The 19,941-nt window shown below is 39.0% G+C and overlaps 1 protein-coding gene across 1 annotated transcript in view; it reads left to right on the top strand.

Moving 5' to 3' along the window:
• LGR4 (leucine rich repeat containing G protein-coupled receptor 4) overlaps positions 1 to 19,941 on the top strand; it is a 106,453-nt gene that overhangs the window by 66,520 nt on the left and 19,992 nt on the right. The window contains exons 3-4 of the mRNA XM_034932313.3: positions 13,397 to 13,468; positions 14,746 to 14,817. Coding sequence (XP_034788204.1) covers positions 13,397 to 13,468; positions 14,746 to 14,817 — 144 coding nt within the window. The remainder of the gene's footprint in view (positions 1 to 13,396; positions 13,469 to 14,745; positions 14,818 to 19,941) is intronic.

The raw sequence follows: 19,941 nt of genomic DNA, 5'->3' as shown, positions 1-19,941 counted from the left end.
TTGAGGTAGGGAATGATTTGTTCAGATATGACCTTCAATAAATGTAGTCTCATAGCAGAGAGTTTGAAATTGAGAGAGTTCAGGGAGAAATGAAAATGCCACTGGCAATCGTCTAGGAGAGAATTATGAGAATCCAAATTAGGGCAGATAGGAGGCAGGGAGAGGGAGGAGGGCACCTATTCAAAAGATGTTATGGAAATAGAATCAAGAGAATGTCTTGGCTGGGATGATAGTGGTAACATCATTAACAATGAATTTTAAGATTACCAGGAGTCTGGTGGTGCTTTGACAAAAATTAGCAATAATGCAGAAAGAGAAATTTTTTTAGAAGAGAAGATAATTAAATGCTGTTTTTAACATACATGTGGAGTTCAGGTGGGATATGGGTGGAGGCATCTGGAAATTCAGGAGTGGAGTCCAGGATAGAGATTGAAGGGCATAGATTATAGAATAGTGTATCGTGGGTATAGATTTAGGAGTCTTTTATTTTGAGGTCATTACTGGAAACATTAGATTGAAAGAGCTTGCCAAGGGAGAGAGGGTAGAAGAAAAGGGAAGAAGGCCAAAGACAACTACTTGGGAAACACTTGAATCAGGGTGTGGGAAGAAGACCAAGTGCCGGAGGAGCAGGAGAACTGGGGCAGAACTCTGCCCCAGGAGCTGTGGGAGGAGAGGTTTTTCACAAAGAAATGAGAGATCAACACTGACATGCCGGAGAAAGATGCCCATGACTAGTGAGAAAGGGCCTTGACTTCTTTAAGTATTTTTGGAATCATTTCAGTAAGTTGTTGAAAGTGACTTTGGTAAAGAAGCTCATCAGGAAACAGACATTTGGGGACTGCTAATAGGTGGTTTTTGGAGAGTGGTTAAAACTTAGAAGTTGTACTGCATTTGACTGGAGTCTATTGGGTTTAAGAGACAGAAACCCAGCTGAGGCATAATAGAGGATTTATTGTTGCATGTAGATAGAACTAGACAGTCCAGAAGTGGAGTTGGCTTCATATGTTACTGGATCTCGAGGCTTAAAAGCTACAAGAGTTTTCTCATGCTTTCCATTTCTTAGCTTCAGTTGTCTCTACTTTTGTGTTTTGGCTTCATTCTTTCCTGTTGCAAATAGCCTGTCTCCATAGAGTGGGAAATACACCTTTCAGTACATTGTTGCATCTAGGCACCCAAAATAAATATCTAAAAGTGTTCCTCACTGCAAAACTCCTCGGGGGATCCTGATTGGCCAGACTGACCTCGTATGCCTGTCCTTGCACCATCACTCTGTTTGGGATGGTATGGTGCAACCTGGGTTTTGGACTCATCCTAATAGGACTGCTTAGAGTTGAGAATTCCCCAAAGGAAGCAGAAGAAAAGAGAAAGGAAGACCTGCTGGGCAGAAAGAAACCATAGTTATTCACTGGCCACTAGGATCTAGGGACTAGGCATACTGTGGGAAACATTTGTTTAATTGGGCCAGTCTGAAATGAACAAAGTATTATTGAAGAATTGTAAGCCCTCAGTTGGGCTTAGATAATATAAATTTGTAGTGAAACCAACTAGATCTTTAATTTTGTCCCATAGTGCTTAGCAGCCCAGGAATGAAGGTGATGAAAGATGTGATGGACTCAAAATTTGGATTTGATAAATCAGGACTTCATAGGAGACTAGTAGAAATCAAGCAGGAGAATCAAGTGGTTCAGTATTATAGTGTTTGGCATGGGGTTCCAAAAGTGTAGAGAGGCAAATGAAACCATGGTTTGCTGGCTCATTTATTTATTTTAATCAATACTGACTATTATTTGGCTAAATATAGTACTGACTGTAAGTAAATGAAAATGTATTTGATTTTCTACTAGCAGGGTTCAATTTTCCAGCAAGAAAATAGGCTAAGTCATTTCTTTCATACATTGACCACTCTTAGTCAAGCCATGCTTATTCAATACAATAAATATGTGCTTTAGTAGGACCTTTGACTTAGAATTTGTTCATCATTTTCCCCTGTTCACTACCTGTTAGTTTGGACTATATGCATACTTCAAAGATGATCATTTTAGAGATGCTAGAATATTTGTATCACAGATACATTCAGCTTTTTAAAAAAATCATAGTTATAAAAATGCTTAATACAAACTGGACTTTTAAAAAACAATTACAAAAATAAGTGGATACTGTTTTTTAAATCTTGAAGATGTATCATATTTGAAAGATATGGAGCCATTATCCTACCATGGAGAGATAACTATGGTTAATATTTTGTACATGTTTCCAAACTTTTCTCTGAGTATATGTATACAATTTCCTTTAAAAAATAGACTCCTACTATATTTACCACTTATATCTGCCTTATTATAATTTTACATATTAATACATCTAGTTTTTACCATCATTTAATAAATGCATAGTGCTTTATCATTTGGATGATTCACATTTTATGTAACAAGTCTCTTTGTGGTGTTGTTATGAACAGCAGTTATAGAAACTTTCTGTTTTTTTGAGACAGGGTCTCACTCTATTGTCCAGGCTAGAATGCAGTGCAGCTCACTGCAACCTTGACCTCATGGGCTCAAGAGATCCTCCCACCTCAGCTTCCTGAGTAGCTGGCACATGCCACCATGCCCAGCTAATTTTTGTATTTTTTGTAGAGATGGGGTTGCCCTGGCTGGTCTCTAACTCCTGGGTTCAAGCAATCCTCCTGCCTTGCCCTCCCAATATACAGGCATGAGCCATCGCACCCAGCTGTGGAACATTCTTATCCTATCTAGTCTTTGTTTATTGGATGTACTGTCTTTAATTGTGCTGCTTTTATTACAGTGTGGCTTGCCAAATTTAGCTCTTTTCCTAAATTCTTATATTACAATTAGATTTAGCTGTTTATAAGGGAAAACTCCAAGTAACAGTGTCTTTAAACACATCAGGCTTTATTTTATTTACCTGAATATGAAATCTGCAGCCTGGTGACCTGGAGCTGCTATGATGCATCACAAAGTTAGCGGAGATGTAGGCCCTGACATTCTGCTCTGTAGTTGTTTGTGTATTTGCTTCCACGTCAAGATCACTAGATGACTGTGTACTGGAGCTGCAGCCATCAAAACCCTATCCTCAGCAGTAGATAGGATGAAGTAGGGAATAAAGAGGGGCATAGTTCCCAGTAGCCAGCTTTCTTTAAGAAGGCATCTTGAGCATACCGCACAATGCTTCTATTCACATCTCACTGGCTAGAACTTAGTCACATGGCCAAACGGCAGGGGATGCTGGGAAACAGGACCTTTGAGCTGGGTATATCGTTGCCTGGACTAAAATCAGCATTCTATTACTAGGTAAGAAAAGAAGAGTAGTTATCATTTAGGCAGTTAAGGTGCTTTTGGCAGCAAGTGACAAAACTCAATTAAAAGTAACTTAAACAGTAAGGAAGTGTATTATCTTACATGACAAGGTGGTAGAACTATTCCAGGGCTGATTTATGGAGTTGCTCAGCCACGTCGTCAAGAACCCAGGGTATCTCCTACTTTCTAGTGTGCTCTTCCCCAGGAGGGTCTGTACCATCCTGTTATCACTCCACATAGAATATTCAGACAGGAAAGCACCTAGAAGGAGAAAAGGGTCATCCTTCTAATGCGTTCTCATTTAGGAGTAGAGCTGTCTTTCTCAGAAATCCCTAGTAGACTTCCTCTCACTTCATTAACCAGAGCTGGGGTCACAGGTCTATCCCTAAACCAATTACTGGAATGGGACCAGCAGGAAGGGTTAAGGCCAGTTGGTATTTACTCATGGAGCTGAGTCATGTGGACGGGAGGATATTTGAACAAATATAGGCTCTGCCAGGAAGGCGTGAATGTGGGTGTTAGGTAGGCAACCAACAGGGTCTGCCAGAGTACCTCTCTATATATTCACATTTTACCCATTTTTATAGAGCCATTTTGAGCCCTTTCTGCCATATGAAGCCTTCTCTGATCTTCCTTTTCCAAGCCCCTCTTGCACTCTCTCTACTTCTCACCACTTAGCAGCGTATTGCATGCCTTGTTATTTCGTGCTTCAAGTGTGTCAGTGTGTACTTATCCCCTCAACTCTATTGACTTTTCTCTAAGGAAGGGCAGGGCCTGTTGTCACACTTCTATATGACCTTGGTGACAGTTACCACATTCTTGAACTTGAAATTGAGGGAGGGGTTAAGACAAAGGATTTCTTCTCATTTTGAATTGATTGATGTAAGAAACCTTATCAGTCTATGTAAAAACGGAATTCCATTGAAGTTTGTGATTAATGAACTGTCCTTATTTAAAAGAAATGAAACGAGAAATGTCCTGGGAAAACTCAATACCTCCTTTGCCATGCTTAGGGTACTTGGCCTGTAGTAAAAACTCAATAAATATTTCTTGGTTGACGTTAGCTGTATTTTTTTTTTTAAAGCTGGAACATATTATTTCCTCACATGGGTGGATATTGCATGTGTTTATTGCCAGAGGGTAAATGACTAGGTTGTCAGGATAACTTTGCTCAGGAAGTATAACTGTTGCCTGGGTTTTTACTGATTTACCTCTAAAATAAAGTATTCCATGGGTTCCTATAAGAAGTGGGAGACGCAAAGGCCAATTCGGTGCAGGTGGAACTTAAAGTTTCCGTGAATTGAATATAAAGCTCTTTAGTAGGTAGAGTTCTAGATGGCCTATAAACCAAGTTTTAGCAGAAATGTACTTATTTTTTGTTAAGCATTACTGCTTTCATTGTTGTGCATTTAAATGGAAATATATAATATGAAATATATGTGAAATAACTTCTCCCTTCTTGGCAAATGAAAGCTATTCTAAAACCTTGAGAATTTCCATAATAAGGGTTTCTTAATTCATGTATATTCTTAAAACATATAAAATTTTTACATATACTTTCATAAGAGTTATATGAAGATGCAAAAGTCTTCCCTAGTATGTGAAGAAATGGGGTAGTACATCATTAGTTGATATAGGACTGTTCTGATGTGCTTTCTTAGATGAGGTTTATACTGATAGCAACAGTGTCGAAGCAGAACTATAAAGGATGCTATTAGTTGTTAGCCCTCTTTATTCACTAAGAAAGTAACCATATCCTCCGGTCCTCTTGAAGTCAACGGTAGAAAATAACACAAAACAGGCCAGGCGCGGTGGCTCACACCTGTAATCCCAGCACTTTGGGAGGCCAAGGTGGGTGGATCATTTGAGGTCAGGAGACCAGCCTGGCCAACATGGTGAAACTCCGTCTCTACTAAAAATACAAAAATTAGCTAGGCATAGTGGCGGGCGCCTGTAATCCCAGCTACTCAAGAGGCTGAGGCAAGGGAATCGCTTGAACCTGGGAGGTAGAGGTTGCAGTCAGCCGAGATTGCACCACTGCACTCCAGCCTGGGCGACAGAGTGAGACTCCTTCTCAAAAAAAAAAAAAAAAAGGAAAAGAAAATAACACAAAACAACACTTTTTTGTTTCTAGGATTTACATTAGTTTATTTACATTGTTTTATTCCTGGGATTTACATTATTTAGATGCTGTAGGTCTTTGGAAAAGGCAGTAGGAAACAGGCTCACATTCCTTATCTGTTAAAAAAGAAAAACAAAAAAAAACAGGAGGAGTAGGGGGCGATAAGCTTGCTTGACCCATGACACAGGGTGGTTTTGAGGGCCAGTAGGTTGAGTACCTCTTATTTGAAATACTTGGGACCAGAAGTGTTTTGTATTTCAGATTTTTTCAGATTTTAGAATATTTACATCGCTTGAGCATCCTAAATCTGAATATCTGAAATTCAAAATACCCAATGAACATTTCCTTTGAGTGTCATGCATGTCAACACTCAAAAAGCTTCAAATTTTGGAGCATTTCAGATTTCACATTTTCAGATTAGGGATGCTCAACGTGTATAATAATAGGATGACGAAAATGAGAAGTACTACACAAATGATAGTTTTTTATTACATATATTGATACCAAATGCCCCTACATGGGAACCAGTGTACCTCTTTCAGTTTTTATTTCTCACAGGAGCCAACATAGTTCTGAACACATAGTCAGCCCTTGACATATTAATAAATATATGGCTCAGGACTTTAAGAAGTATGTATTTTGCTTTTTAAAACAGTTGCCAGCCGGGTGCGGTGGCTCATGCCTGTAATCCCAGCACTTTGGGAGGCCGAGGCAGGTGGATCACCTGAGGTCAGGAGTTTGAGAGCAGCCTGGCCAACGTGGTGAAACCTGTCTCTACTAAAAGTACAAAAATCATCTGGGCATGGTGGTGGGCGCCTGTAATCTCAGCTACTCCAAAGGCTGAGGCAGGAGAATTGCTTGAACCCAGGAGGCTGAGGTTGCAGTGAGCAGAGATCACGCCACTGCACTCCAGCCTGGGAGACAGCGCGAGACTCCACTCCATCTTAAAAAGAAAAAAAAAAAAAAGTAGTTGCCAAAATTTTGGAGCTTGCTGATTTCAAATTACATTTAATAAAAGAATGTCACTCACATCCTGTTAAATGCCTTAGTTCAGTTTTGAACTAGAAATGCTTTCTCTGGAGGCAGTATCATGGGCTGGTGGTTGCGCCTAGTGTGCTTTACACATATGTGGCACTGTGGTGATCCATCCATTTGAGGGAATAGAATGGCATCCCAGGAGAAGCAGCCTGGCTGTGTTTGGGTACCACCTGTGATACTTCCTATGTGTGGCTTCAAAAGTAGGTATAGAAAGAAACAAGGAGGGCCAGGCCTGGTGACTCAGACTCACACCTGTAATCCCAGGACTTTGGCAGGCTGAGGGGGGTGGATCACCTGAGGTCAGGAGTTTGAGACCAGCCTGACCAACTTGGTGAAACCCCAGTCTCTACTGAAAATACAGAATTAGCCGAGTGTGATGGTGCATGCCTGTAATCCCAGCTACTTGGGAGGTTGAGGCAGGAGGAGAAATCGCTTGAACCTGGGAGGCGGCAGTTGCAGTGAGCCAAGATCCTGCCATTGCACTCCAGCCCTGGGCAACAAGAACGAAACTCCGTCTCAAAAAAAAAGAGAGAGAGAGAGAGAGAGAGAAAGAGGAAGAGGAGAAAACATTGCTGAGGGGTAGATAAATGTTGGTCAGAAGGGGGAATGGTGGTGCTCGAAGTACTTTTCAGGCAGGACTTGACGGGAGCACAATGCCAGGCCATCTGGTAACCACCTCTGCAAAGGGAAGGTAGGAACATGAGTGAATGGGAGGCTGTGGTCACTGTCTTCTGGCTTTATTATCTAGTCTTCAACCTCTCCATAAGGGGAAAGGGAAATTGCCATTAGTAAGAAAGCACTCTATTATTTGTGTGCACAGTTGCTGTAGTCTCCCTCTGCTTTTTCTGCCCGACGTCTCCTCACAACAGCTGCTGAAAGCCACTGAATCCTCATGTGCCCTCCCTGCTGCTCAGTCCATATGTCTAATCAGTGTATATATGGTATTTCTTACTCCACTAATTCTTGGCTAGAATTCCAGCCAAAAGGCTACAATGAAATTTCTGTAATAGACCACAAGAAACCTAAGTCCCATCATTTCTCAGAGAAATAACACCAATTGGTAAATTCTCTATTTCACACTTGCCTCTCTTGTTTTTTAAGCTGCTTCCCAAGTGAAGAAACTCTAGTGTCGCTCAGTGCATTTCATGAAGGAGTTAACTTTGGCCCAGATTACCATCTGAAATGTGGCCTAGTCCTTCACACACACCCTTGACCAGTGCCCCATATTTAAGACAGCGCAGTTCCTGCTTTTTCCCCCTGCTGGAAGGGAGAGCAGATAGGAAATTTCAGGTCATATATGCATTAAGAGTCAAGGATATTATTGAAAATTTTTGCTTTCCAAAAAGCATTCCCTGGAAGGAGCCCCTAATGTCAATCCATGGTCTTTATGAATAATAAATGCACACAAAAGAGATTCATAGAGACATTGCACACTGAGCCACTTGTATGCCGCTTCCTGGAATGGTTCCAAATCCAGTGGGAAAGTGGAATTCTAGAGGATTACTTTTTGCTTCTCCTCTGCCCTTTCTCTTTCTCTCCATTCTCTGTCTTTGCTCTCTTTGCTTCTGGGGCTGTTGTAGCAAACAGAGTAAGTGGGAGTTGCCTTGAGGTAAACGGTGTCCCCTTTGAAATCCTGCTAGACTTGTTTTAATTCTGTGTGATCATGTGCACAACACAGCGTGTGTTGAGATACTACTGTGGACCAGTGGACTGATGTTCCCATGTTTAGAGTTCCTCCCCACCTTTCCTTAAGAAAATATGCGTCCAGCATATGTCGAGAAAGAAAATGTTTGCCCTGGCATTTGACACTTTAGCCACGTAGTTCTTTCCTGTTAGGAGAGTGAAGGAGAGTGAGGGAGTAGAAATGAAATGAGAAAAGTTGCAGAAAAGGGAAAATAATCAGGAAGCTTTCTCACCCTTTTAGTAGTAATATTAGCTTTGCAAATCCAGAGTCTTACGATGGGGCTTAGCGGAGACATTATAGCAAATACCAAGTGTCTTGTCTTTGTAAGGGGTCATACAAGGGAATATAGAATAAAGATGACCTAGTCCCTGCTCATGAGGGACATATAAGATCATTGAAGAAGATCAGAGCAGTACAAAGGAACTAAAGGCAGAATAAGATGCACCCAATGGGATAGCTTTGTCTAAGGTACCCGTGGAATCAAAGGAAGGTGATATCATGAGTTCATACCGGTGGTAGCATACCCTACTTGGACAACTTGAACAAGGCTTCAGTTTGTAGAGGGCAGAGTTGTGGGTATTTCAAGTGAAGGAGATGGTGTGAGCAAAGAGTCAGAGGTGGCAATGCATGGTGTGTTTGGCTGTAATAACGGTGCTTAGTTGCAGCAGGGGAAAAGAGAGCCTTTGGGAAAATGCTTAGAATTGTGCTTTTTCAGATTAAGTGGTTTGAGACAGGAATCCTGTGGAAGTTCATGGCAGTAGTCCAGGAGGAAAAAAAAATCAGGTGATAACAGGAAGAGTCAAAGAGTGGATGGGTTGAAACCTTGCAGAGAGACACTCTCGTGGTCTTTGGAAACAGAACACGGAGGGGAAAGAACTGATGCCTGGGACTCTCCACCTTCACAAATAGAAAACCATACCACTTTCACTCTTATTTTTTCACCCTAATTATTTTTTTCCTTTAGTATTTCACAGCCACTGGAAAATAGTAAAAGAATATTGTTTGTGGGACAAAAAGAAAAATATAAATAACATGATTTAGTCAATGAAAAAGGTTTTCTGAGGGCAGCCAATAGGTCCTGAAGTAGTGAGAAGCTAAGGAAACTGTTGGCTATAGCACAGAAGTGCAAACCCAGGCATGGAATGGGAAGTGGCTGGTCTTTGCTAATAGAGGGCCAAATTCCTGCTCAGGATCAGCCACCTCTTTTTCCTCGGGAGTTGCCTAAAAAAATTAAAAAAATAATAATAAAAAACAAACAACAGAGAATGGTATGTATCCTTAACTAAGTCTCACTGAGTTTAGGGCATGCCCTACCTTTGGGCACTCAGGGAATCCCATTCTCAGCCCCTCTTGCTGGTCATCTTTGGCTATGGGAAGGATGGCACTGTAGGTCTGTTAGGAACTTCTCCGTAATTGCAGTTCTGGGCTCCTAATGCATAGTCTCTCCTTACTAGCTTTATTCTGCTAGGTGACATCTATTGATACTCAGACAAGGCTGTTAACTTGCTCAAGTCCACTCTGCCCCACCTTTTCTGTGAATTATTTCCTAATCTTTTGGTGACTACCAGAGGCATCACAATACAGGTAGAAGTGGATAAGTATTTCAGCCAGCCGGGCAAGAGAACTTGAATGCTGGCTCCTTCATGTACAAGCAGTGTGACTTATGCCAAGTCACCTAACCACTCAGGGACTCAGAAAAGCAGGGCAGTTGTCTTGAGATGATTAAAATGAAAGAATGTTTGTGTACCAGCTATCACTATCACAGTGTCTGCAACTACTGTAGGCTTATAGTTTTTTTCTTCCAAAGAATTTGGGATTTTTTTCCTAACCTTGCTATTTATTTACTTTGCTCTTTTCTGAATCTGAGCTTTTAGACATGAAGCATCCCCAAGGTTTACTATAAGAAATACTAGCTCATAAAATAAGCAACATGTGAAGAGCTTCTGGAGGGTGCAATTACTGGAGCTGCAGAGCTTTTACCAAGCTGCTGTGCTTGTTACTCATTAACACAGCAGCTCCGTAAACTTAGGTAGATACATTCCTGAAGGCTCCACAGGATATGTTTACTCTACTAACAAACTAAGTAATCAAAGTAGGGTGTCCTCTTGGACGGCATTATCACTGTCCACCACATACTAGTAGTGTTTATTTCTCCAGATCGTTGGCTTGTATTTCAGGATAAGCCTCATGCAGAGCTCATTTTGTCGTTTATATTAAAGATAAATAGAGGAGAAAGAGAATGCTTTTTGAAGTTAGGTGACTTTAGTTTTCTCATGGTTTATAAAACGGGCAGAGATTTGGGAAAAGGAAGCAAATATTTTGGCTAATGTGGTCAAACACTCTTTTCTGTTGACAAGTTAAGATAATCAGGTGTTCTGCATTTTGCCACTTTGTTACTTTATAAAATACTTTTTTTATGAGCCCAGCACAATAGGCTGAACTCAAGGAAAGCCCATAGATACAAGGACATTCACAACTAATATTAGAGACAAAAGAATAATAAGAATCCTGTAACAGCCTTACTCTGTTTATAGTGTTTCTTTTTTGGAGGACTCTAGCTTTTTAACACTTGGAAGAGCAGTCACAGGGCTATCTGAGGCCCTAGGGAAAGACGGCTACTGCCTCTTATGGCTTTTATGGTGCAATTTGATCTTTTAAAATGTGACCTTTTAAGCACTTTGCATTACAGCTGTGAGCATTATCAGTTGAATTTAATGAGTGAGACCGGGGTCCCTTTGAGATTGCTTGTACCAAGCTTGCACTAAGGTAGACTTTGGGATGCTATGGCATCGGAATGGTGAGCATTTTCAAGGAGGAGCTTCTGAGAAAGCAGTTTCTGTTTAATGAATTGGCATGTTGGTGGGTGGTAACAGAAGTTTGAGATGCACACCCTGTTCTTGAAGGCATTTGTACTTGGCCCACAAGACTAATATACAAGAAACAACCAGTAGACGGTAGCTTGTGACCAAGTTTATGAGCTCTGAGTGTTCAAGCATAGGGCACATTTATAAGAACTGAAGCTTTCAAGAGGAGCAGCATTGCAGTTGGGTGTTTAAGGGGGTACAAATGAGGTTGCTAGGTGAAACATTTAAAAGATGTAGTGCTTTGGGAGGCCAAGGCAGGCGGATCATTTGAGGTCAGGAATTCGAAACCAGCCTGGCCAACATGGTGAAACCCCGTCTCTACTAAAAATACAAAAATTAGCTGGGCGTGGTGGTGGGCGTTTGTAATCCCAGCTACTCTGGAGGCTGAGGTAGGAGAATTGCTTGAATCCAGGAGGCAGAGATTGCAGTGAGCTGAGATTGCACCACTGCACTCCAGCCTGGGCGACAGAGTGAGACTCCGTCTCAAAAAATAAATAAATAAAATAAATAAGTAAGTAAAAAATGTAGTGATAAAGCTGGCTAGTCTAGAACCAAGAGGATTTGCTAAAGAGAAATATTTTAAAATGGAAGCAACTGAAGAGGCCTTAAAACCATCTTCTTCGGTCTCTTGTTTTACTTCTGGTGAGCCCTGGGAAGGCTACAAGGCTGACAGCACAAAGCAAGCTGTTGTGAGCCTGGGTTATGGGGAAACCTTGAAAGGCAATGCAGTGTAGAATTTAGGTACTTGGATGCCTTGTAAGAAACAAAGTGCATGGTGGGAGGACTTTTTAGGAAGAATTTAGTTTAGGAGCATGAACTGTGCTAAACTTGGTGGTATTACCTGAGAATCCAGCATTGTTATTCTTGCCATTGAAGAAATAATTCTTCATACTTACCCCTTTGGTTTCTGGGTCTTTTGGCTGTTTGCTTTTCTGTCCCCTTCCCGCGCCCCCATCTTCAGTGCAATCGCCTCTGTGTTAATGCTAGGTAAGGATTACATTTCCCAGGGCAATTTGCATTTTATTAGTAACTGGAACACCACTTCAAGAGAAAATAATGCATCTAAAAGTAGAGCTTCAGGCCACAGTGACTTCACATTTTAAGGCTGGTAAAGTGTCTTTCTTGTATCCCTAAAATCAGGATATACAAGTAGAACAGATTAGAAATGGGGGAACCTAAAGATGTTGTGTGTCTGGCACTTAGTAGGTACTCATTTTTAAATGAATGAATGAATTGATGAATAAGGCTTAGGGATGCAGAGTTTTTAGGGAGGGAATAGGAAGAATAGTGGAAATACATACCTTTTAAAGGAGGGATTATAAATGTTAAGTTTTATATATTTTTTAAATTAAAAAATTTAATTATAAATTTTAACAGAGGAATTTTAAAGGAAGACTTGGTGACTATGTGGTCCTGAGACATGTGTAGAAGAGAGCATTAAAATATATATATATACATAGTTACAGAATCTAGCTGTTTAGGAGAGTATCCCTGACAGAACCAGGACCCCGGAGAGTCCTGTGTTTGATCATATGAACACACAATCATCATTTTTGAGTACACATTTGAAAACCTTCCTTCACTTCACCTGTCTACAAGTTAACTTATGTGAATCACTGCCCTGCATCCTGATTCTTCTCCCTAATATCCTCTGTTCAAGTTTTTCTTCTATTTCTCTATGCCCAGGGAAATAGGAGGAAAAGTAGGGCTCAGTATGAATTGGGTGCTCAGATTTCTTACAAAAGGATCCAAACAATTCTTATCCTTTCCTTATTCTACTTTTATCTCCACTTGAATTTGTCATGTCAAAATTTCTTTAGGAAAACCTGTTTACTTCAGAAAAAAATATATAGGCCATTGTTTGGAAAGTTATGCTTTCAATGACTCACACTTTTTGCCGCTCTTTTGCACTGGATATGCTGCCCTTGGTTATGCAGAGATAACAGGCTGACTTTCCTCCCAAAAGCATTCTTCCTTGACAGACTGGTTTGCTCTAATCTGTATAAACACTCTTGCCTGCTGACCAGTAGTCTTGTATTTATGAGGCCCTTAGAAAACACTGCAAGCTGCAGAGTGACCGTGAATAGCAAACTTAATTTGGTTTAATGTGTTTTGGCTTGCTTGACCTCACCAGAATAAAAATGTGCCTGCTTAAATTATTGTATTGGGACTTAAAAAAAAAATTCTAGAGACATTTATCTCATTGGAAGATTCACAGGATCATTTTAGCAAGGGTTTAAGTCCACGTTTAATGTCAGATAGACTTGAGAAATGTTTAACATAGAGTTTTAATCACAGATTAGGTTTTTGTAAGTTCTGAATTTTAAGTCTGAATTACTATTTTTTTCTTGCTCCTTTTTTTTTTTTTTTTCTCTAGACAATTGGCGGGCAACGACCTTTCTTTTATCCACCCAAAGGCCTTGTCTGGGTTGAAAGAACTCAAAGTTCTGTAAGTAATGCAATTTTAGAGTTTCACAGCTGGCTGTGTATTTTCTTTCTGCGTAGTCAACATGCTTGGAACTAGGTTAAGCACAGTTTCTTTTAGTTCAGGATTAAAAGATTTAAGGAGTGGCCAGTGAGTAGTATGGGAGGCTAGAGTTTGATTTAGGCAACCCTGCATCTAGATAACAAAAGTTAAAACTCTAAATAATACGTATTCTGACCTCCAGTATATTACAGTTGAATGTTAGGCTTTTTGGGTGCCTAATGCATTGGAGCAAACCCTTACTTCAGTTTTACTGGTAGGGTTTTGTTTCTACTTATTTTATAGCTATAAGAACTTTGAATTACCTGACTCTAAAAGGGAAAAAGGCTTACAAGTGCTCCAAATGTTAAAATAATTTTAGAGCTCAAGGGAATTCACATGCCTACAATTTGTATAGCCAGCGAATGGTGAGGAAATAAATTCTTGGCAGTGGTCAGGAGCCTGGAGTATGGCAGATTAGGAAACAGGTGAACTGACTGCCCCCACTTCTGCCACTACCATGCTGGATGACCTTCAGAAGGTCATTAGACCTCTCTGGTTCAGTGAGCTAGGTGGGACCTTTATCTCTTCTATTCTGTGGTTATGACTCATGTCAGGCAGTCATTTTATTAATGTGACAGGAATGGCTTCAGGCAAAAAAATCAAAAGGATTTCATTTTCAGTATGGATCTATGCATCTATTTGGCAGGCCCTAACTAGTAGATGATCAAAGCTCTATTTCTCTTCTGGCCCTACATGCATTGAGGACATGCCTGCTGTTCCTTAAGAGCTTGGGATCTGCCATCCGCTTGAAAAAATTGGCTTTACCTGATGTCCATGTTTCCGGGCTCTGCTTTATTCCAATTTGAAAAGGCATTAGGAATTCCAACGGATTTGCTTATTATACCTCCCAGTTAACTTGTTATAGCTCCTAATTAACATTAACTAATAGCACCCAGGGTGATGAACATTAACTAGTGTGCCTTAATTACCAGAAGCAAAACCACCCTTGGAAACATGGATTACCCAGCAAGTCTGTATTAGGGCATGGCTTGGGATAGCAGTATAGATTTCCTTTCTGGCTTTACAACAAGTGCTTCTTGAAGTTTTGCAATTCTCTTGTCTTAGATGCTTTCCACCTCCACCTCCCCCCAATTTTCGCATTGGAAATATTTTTTGGAAAAAAAAAAAAGGCTCTGAATTTTTCTAAGAAAAAATGGTAACTATCACTTGTTACTCACTAACCAAAAATTTTCTTTCAGAACGCTCCAGAATAATCAGTTGAAAACAGTACCCAGTGAAGCCATTCGAGGGCTGAGTGCTTTGCAGTCTTTGTAAGTAACTTCTTGGTTTCTTGACTCACCAAGAGACTACTCTGGCTGTTAAAGGTGTAAAGAACTAGAATTGTATGGAAAGAGGAGATTTATCCTTTCATCTGAGGTAAAAACAGAGATAGCTAGTCGATGTTATCAAAACGTCCTTTGGTGAGGGAGAAGGAGGTGGTTCTGTTTACCTCTTCTCTTGTCTTAGAGGCTGAGAGAAAGCTACTGGGTATTCACTGCTGGGTGTACTTCCATGAGCTTGTGCACTGCTGGTGATCAGCACCCCTTTGGAACCAGTTATGTGTGTACAGAAGTTTTAGTGTCTTGTGCCTTGACTGTCAAGAAACAGCCACAAAGAGGTTTCTGTTTCGTGTGGTAATGATAATCAGAACAAATCGATTGTAATTCCTCAATTTTGTCAAGGGAACTTCTCGGAAAAAATGAAAAAGTATTCTTCAAAACAAGCAACTTCATTAGCTTCTGCTAGAATAATGAATACAAATTTGCATTGCCTCACTTCATGTCCTAAATACCAAATGCAATGGGACTCTGGGGCATAGTTTCTCTAAGTGTGGTACTTTGACCACACTTTGCAACAGACTCACTAGGGGGAGATTGCTAAAATGCAGATCCCTAGGCTATATCCTGGAAGTAATGCTGGTTTTCTTTTTAAAGGTAGAATTCAGAAGTCTAATTTTAAATAACAAATAATCTCCCCAGAAGCACTCTGAATAAAAAATGTTAATAGTTATCACCCTTATGTGTGCTGGTATAAAATTGTGTTTTAGCGACATCACATATTTGTATACAATTTGTCTCTTAGGTTTTGTATTATACTTTGAAATAACTGCAAATAGTAGGAAATGCACACAAGTTAGAAAATACAGCGTGAAAATGATTGAGCTGCTTGTCCCATCAGTTTGCTAACATAAAGCCATTTTTAACGGCACCAAAGAGACATCCCTGGAAATTATAAATTATAGGTTACCATTTGATTTTAGATTAGATATTCTGGTAGTTAATGAGCAATGAATGTGAAAATAAAAATATATGCTGTAAAGTTAAACTTTAAACTGTATCTAACCCATAAACAGGGAATATCCACGGTGTTGGCCATTCAATTCTTAGTTGAAATGAAAGTTTAATTTAAGGTGGTTGTATTAAGTAGCTTCCTTCACTAAAATGGTAAGTTATGGAACATAAGGATTTGTTTTTCACCACAGCTAATTGGGTATGTTCTAGGTAGACTCTTAAAATGAATCAATGGGAATGAGTTCCCTTATAGAAATGTTATTCGGCTGACTTCACACACTCTCTCACCTCGGGTGGATATACACAGGACAAGTCATCTGACCTCTCTTGGACCTGAATTCATCAGGCATTTTAAATAGTCATGTTTTCTTTTGCTTCTTAAGAATATATTTTACTTCAAGACCTTCATATTGAATTGTCATTTTGTAAGATTTAATAATCAAAATACTCAATTATTTTGTCTAGTTTAAAGGATAATAAAGAGAAGACTAAAATCTCATTTTCAACTGTAGAACAGAAAAATTACCAAAAAAATACAAATATTCTCTCTAATTTGTGGTCAATAAGTACATTAAAGTACGAGACATTTATTGGTAATGTAGATGATTTAAAGTGATGTTTTTCACAGAAATCATAGGTTTCTCTTTCATGTTTTAGAAAAGCATACTGTGCTTATCATTCATGGAGCAAATTGCTTAGTTTAAATTATCTCCAAAATTGGGATGAGTGTATGGAGTGGAGGTAAAACAAACTTTTTTTTAAAGGCATTGGGATGTTTTCATATACATCAGAAACACAAGGAGCTGCTCTGTGTCAGGCCTGTTTTCTTTAAGGAGGAAATGTTCATGCGTTTGTTAGTAGAGTGGGTGCAGTGGTGAAGTTAGATAGAGTTAAAGTTCTCTCATGGTGTAAAACAGTCTTATCAGCACTTGAGTCATTTTGAAAATCTGTTCTTCAGATCTGAATTACATGAAAGATTTCATTGTGGTTTTGAATAGTGCTTAAAAGAAGCAAAGTTCATTAGGGATTGAAATTGACCAGAAGTGGTTTGATGCAAGTGTATGTTTGATAATGACTATAAAATCTGAAAGCCAATTGTTGATACTAGTAAAAAGGTAGCATAATTGCCTCCCATAAAGTTAAAATAACTAAAACATTACCTCAGCAGGGTATTAAAATGACATGTCATAATTATCTCCACTAGAAATTTTTTAACATCAGATTACATTTTTATTGACTATTAAAAGATCTCAAAGATTAACTTTCCTAGGTTTTTCTCAGTTTTGAAATATATTTATAACACTTACATTATTGGTAAGTTAGAACAGAGAAAGGAGATCTTTTGATTATACAGGTGTTTATTGATAACAAAGACTTTCAACAGTTAAATATCTGCATTTAATATTATTTTGTTACTGTAGTTCGTTTAGACAAGAAATTTAAAAATACATGAGTCTTAGTCAATTGTAAAATAGGCTTTTGAGAATAGAAAATAGAAGCATGTCTTCCAGACAAAAATAACAAAGAAATTGAGTGAATAAATATGTTATTCACCGTTTAACAAGAAAACTGCGATTAACAAAGCAATAATTTAATCTCTTACCACATGGAGTTTAAATAGAAAAATACCTTGAATAAACCCTCATATTCTTTCTACTTTGTGAGATAGCTGATGCTTTTCAGCATCTACTTAAAGAATTATAGTATTTTCTTCATCTGTTAGTTAGGGTGAATACTAATAGAATAGATCATTGTTACAAAGCCACACAGAGACAGTGCTCTGAAGCACTGGTCTCAGTATAAGTACATACTCTTCACTTTTATGGGTGCCTCACCACACCCACATGTGAATTGAGAGATAAGGATTAACCATTTGAGTCACCACAAATCGTTTTTCTCATTTAACCTCTTATTTAAGAGTTTCATTTTTCCATAGTTCTTTTTAATCCCTACTTATATGTGACTTCACAATTTTTTGGAAATTTTTAGTACGGAGGAAATTGTATCCATGCTTTTATTGTTGTATTATGCTATTTTGTATAGAAGATAGCTTTATTACTGTCTTAGCTCAAAACTCACCTAGTTTTCTAGCAGTAAGTTAAGGCTATCTTTTTTCCTTGATGACACAGAATTCACAAGAGTTTAACGGTTGTATACAGTACTGAATTTACATTAAAAAGGCACTGACCACTTTCCTTGTTATACTATTTTCTGTATCAGTGGAGGCATTGTAGGTATTTGGAGGTGCATTACATACTATTTTATTGAATATGAATATACATCATCAACATGATAAAATAAACAATTTAAACTTTTCAGCTGTAGTAACACTAAGGAACTTCAATTTGTAATGAAAATACAACCCAAACCCCCTACCTGGCCTATAGGGACTTAAGGAATGTGGACCCTGTTTGCATCCCCTGCCACATGTGTGTCCCTGGTCCCTCTACTCCCCTCCTCCTGTGTTTTAATCACTCTTAACCTTCTGGGAGTTGCTGGATCATACTAAGTTGGTTTCTGCTACTGGGTCTCTGCCCTGGCTCTTTCCTTTGCCTAAAACACTCCTTGCCCAGCTCCTACTTTGACTCATTCTTGCTTTTTCTTTAGGTCTCACTTTAAATGTCACCTTAGAAATACTTTTCTTGACCAAATGCATTTTGAGTAACTACCCTCCTCCTCAGAGTCCGTCAGTCTTTAACCTCAGTGCCCTGTTTATCTATTCCAGAAGTAGTTTTTAAAGTACTTCGTTATCATTTTGTAACGTGTTTATTGTGTTGTATGTTACCTCCGCCACTGGAATGTCAGTCTCTTGAGGACAGGCCTCATGCCTGTTGTGTTAACTATTTTATCCTTTGTACCTAACAAGATGCTCAATTTAACTGCGTTGAGTGAATTGCAGGTAATTAAGTTATCTACAAGTATAATTTAGCTACGTTAATATTTATTTATATAATATGCTTAATTGTATGATTATGTATTTAAGTCTTTTTCCTCCTAAGAATGGAAAAGTTCCATGAGGGGTGTGTGTGCATGTGCGCGTGTGTGTGTGCACACATGTTTGAACACAGTTCTATCTGCTCATTAAAGCAAATCTCCTAAACAGCTCTGTAGGCAGTACTTTGCCGCTCTGTAGCCAGTACTTGGCCAGTCTGTTATGTAAAAGTTGCCTGTCTCAGGGCAAGTTCTAAAAGCCCCCAAAATAAACAAGTCTAAAAATGTGTGTTTCTAGGTAGATTCTTAAGGCAGCCGCTCAGTGTCCTAAGCTCTCCCTTTTTAAGTGTTCTTTCAGTTATCTTGACTCTATTAGAAAGAAACCTTCCATCAGATACTCACCAGGACCAATGATCTTTAACCCCTGCTAATCTGTCATTAGGAAGGGAAAATGCATCTGGGGCTGGGAGCAGTTAATTGGGACCAGGGGCCCAGAACTTGACTGTGGTGGAAAGGGACAATTATGGCAGGAACTGAAGTTGGAACAGCACAAGGAAACAGGAGGCACAAAAACCACTCTAAAACTCAGAATTTCCTGAACCTGAAAGTTGTCAAACTATTTCTTTAAAAAGATGTAGTCATTTTGAATTTTTAACAGTTTTTTTCTGTTCTGTAATTTTCACAAAGAAGTCCAAGGCTGTGAGGCATGAATGTAAGTAATGAAGATATATCAACAAGGGATTTGTGAGGAAAGCTGTGATTTGCCTGGCACGTAGTGTCCCTCATCATATTAATACCAGATTGTCTTTGTGTTGAAAAGCAATTATTCCAACAATTACATGTTGTTGTGCCAACAATAATACGTAGGACTTAGTTTCCTGATTTTCAGATGGGGACTTAATTTTAAATATAAGTAATCCTATTAGTAAGGTGTTCTTAATTCCAAAATTTTTGGAAAAATTGAAGAACCTTTAAAGCCACAGTAACATTGATTCGAGGAGCTGCTTGGTTTTTCCAACAGATAATTTGACCTTAATAACTGTTAATTTTGGCACACTGATTTTTCAAAAGCACTTAACTGCTAAGAGAAGAAGAAAAAGTTGCTTTGCCTGTACATGACACTTATATTTTTAAATTGCCTAGAGGTAATAAGGATGATTGAAAATCTATTTA

This window comes from Pan paniscus, chromosome 9, assembly GCF_029289425.2.
Source record: "Pan paniscus chromosome 9, NHGRI_mPanPan1-v2.0_pri, whole genome shotgun sequence".
In the NCBI taxonomy this organism is placed as follows: Eukaryota; Metazoa; Chordata; class Mammalia; order Primates; family Hominidae; genus Pan; species Pan paniscus.
The sequence above is the reverse complement of the archived record's forward strand: the minus strand, read 5'-3'. Positions and strand labels throughout refer to the sequence as shown.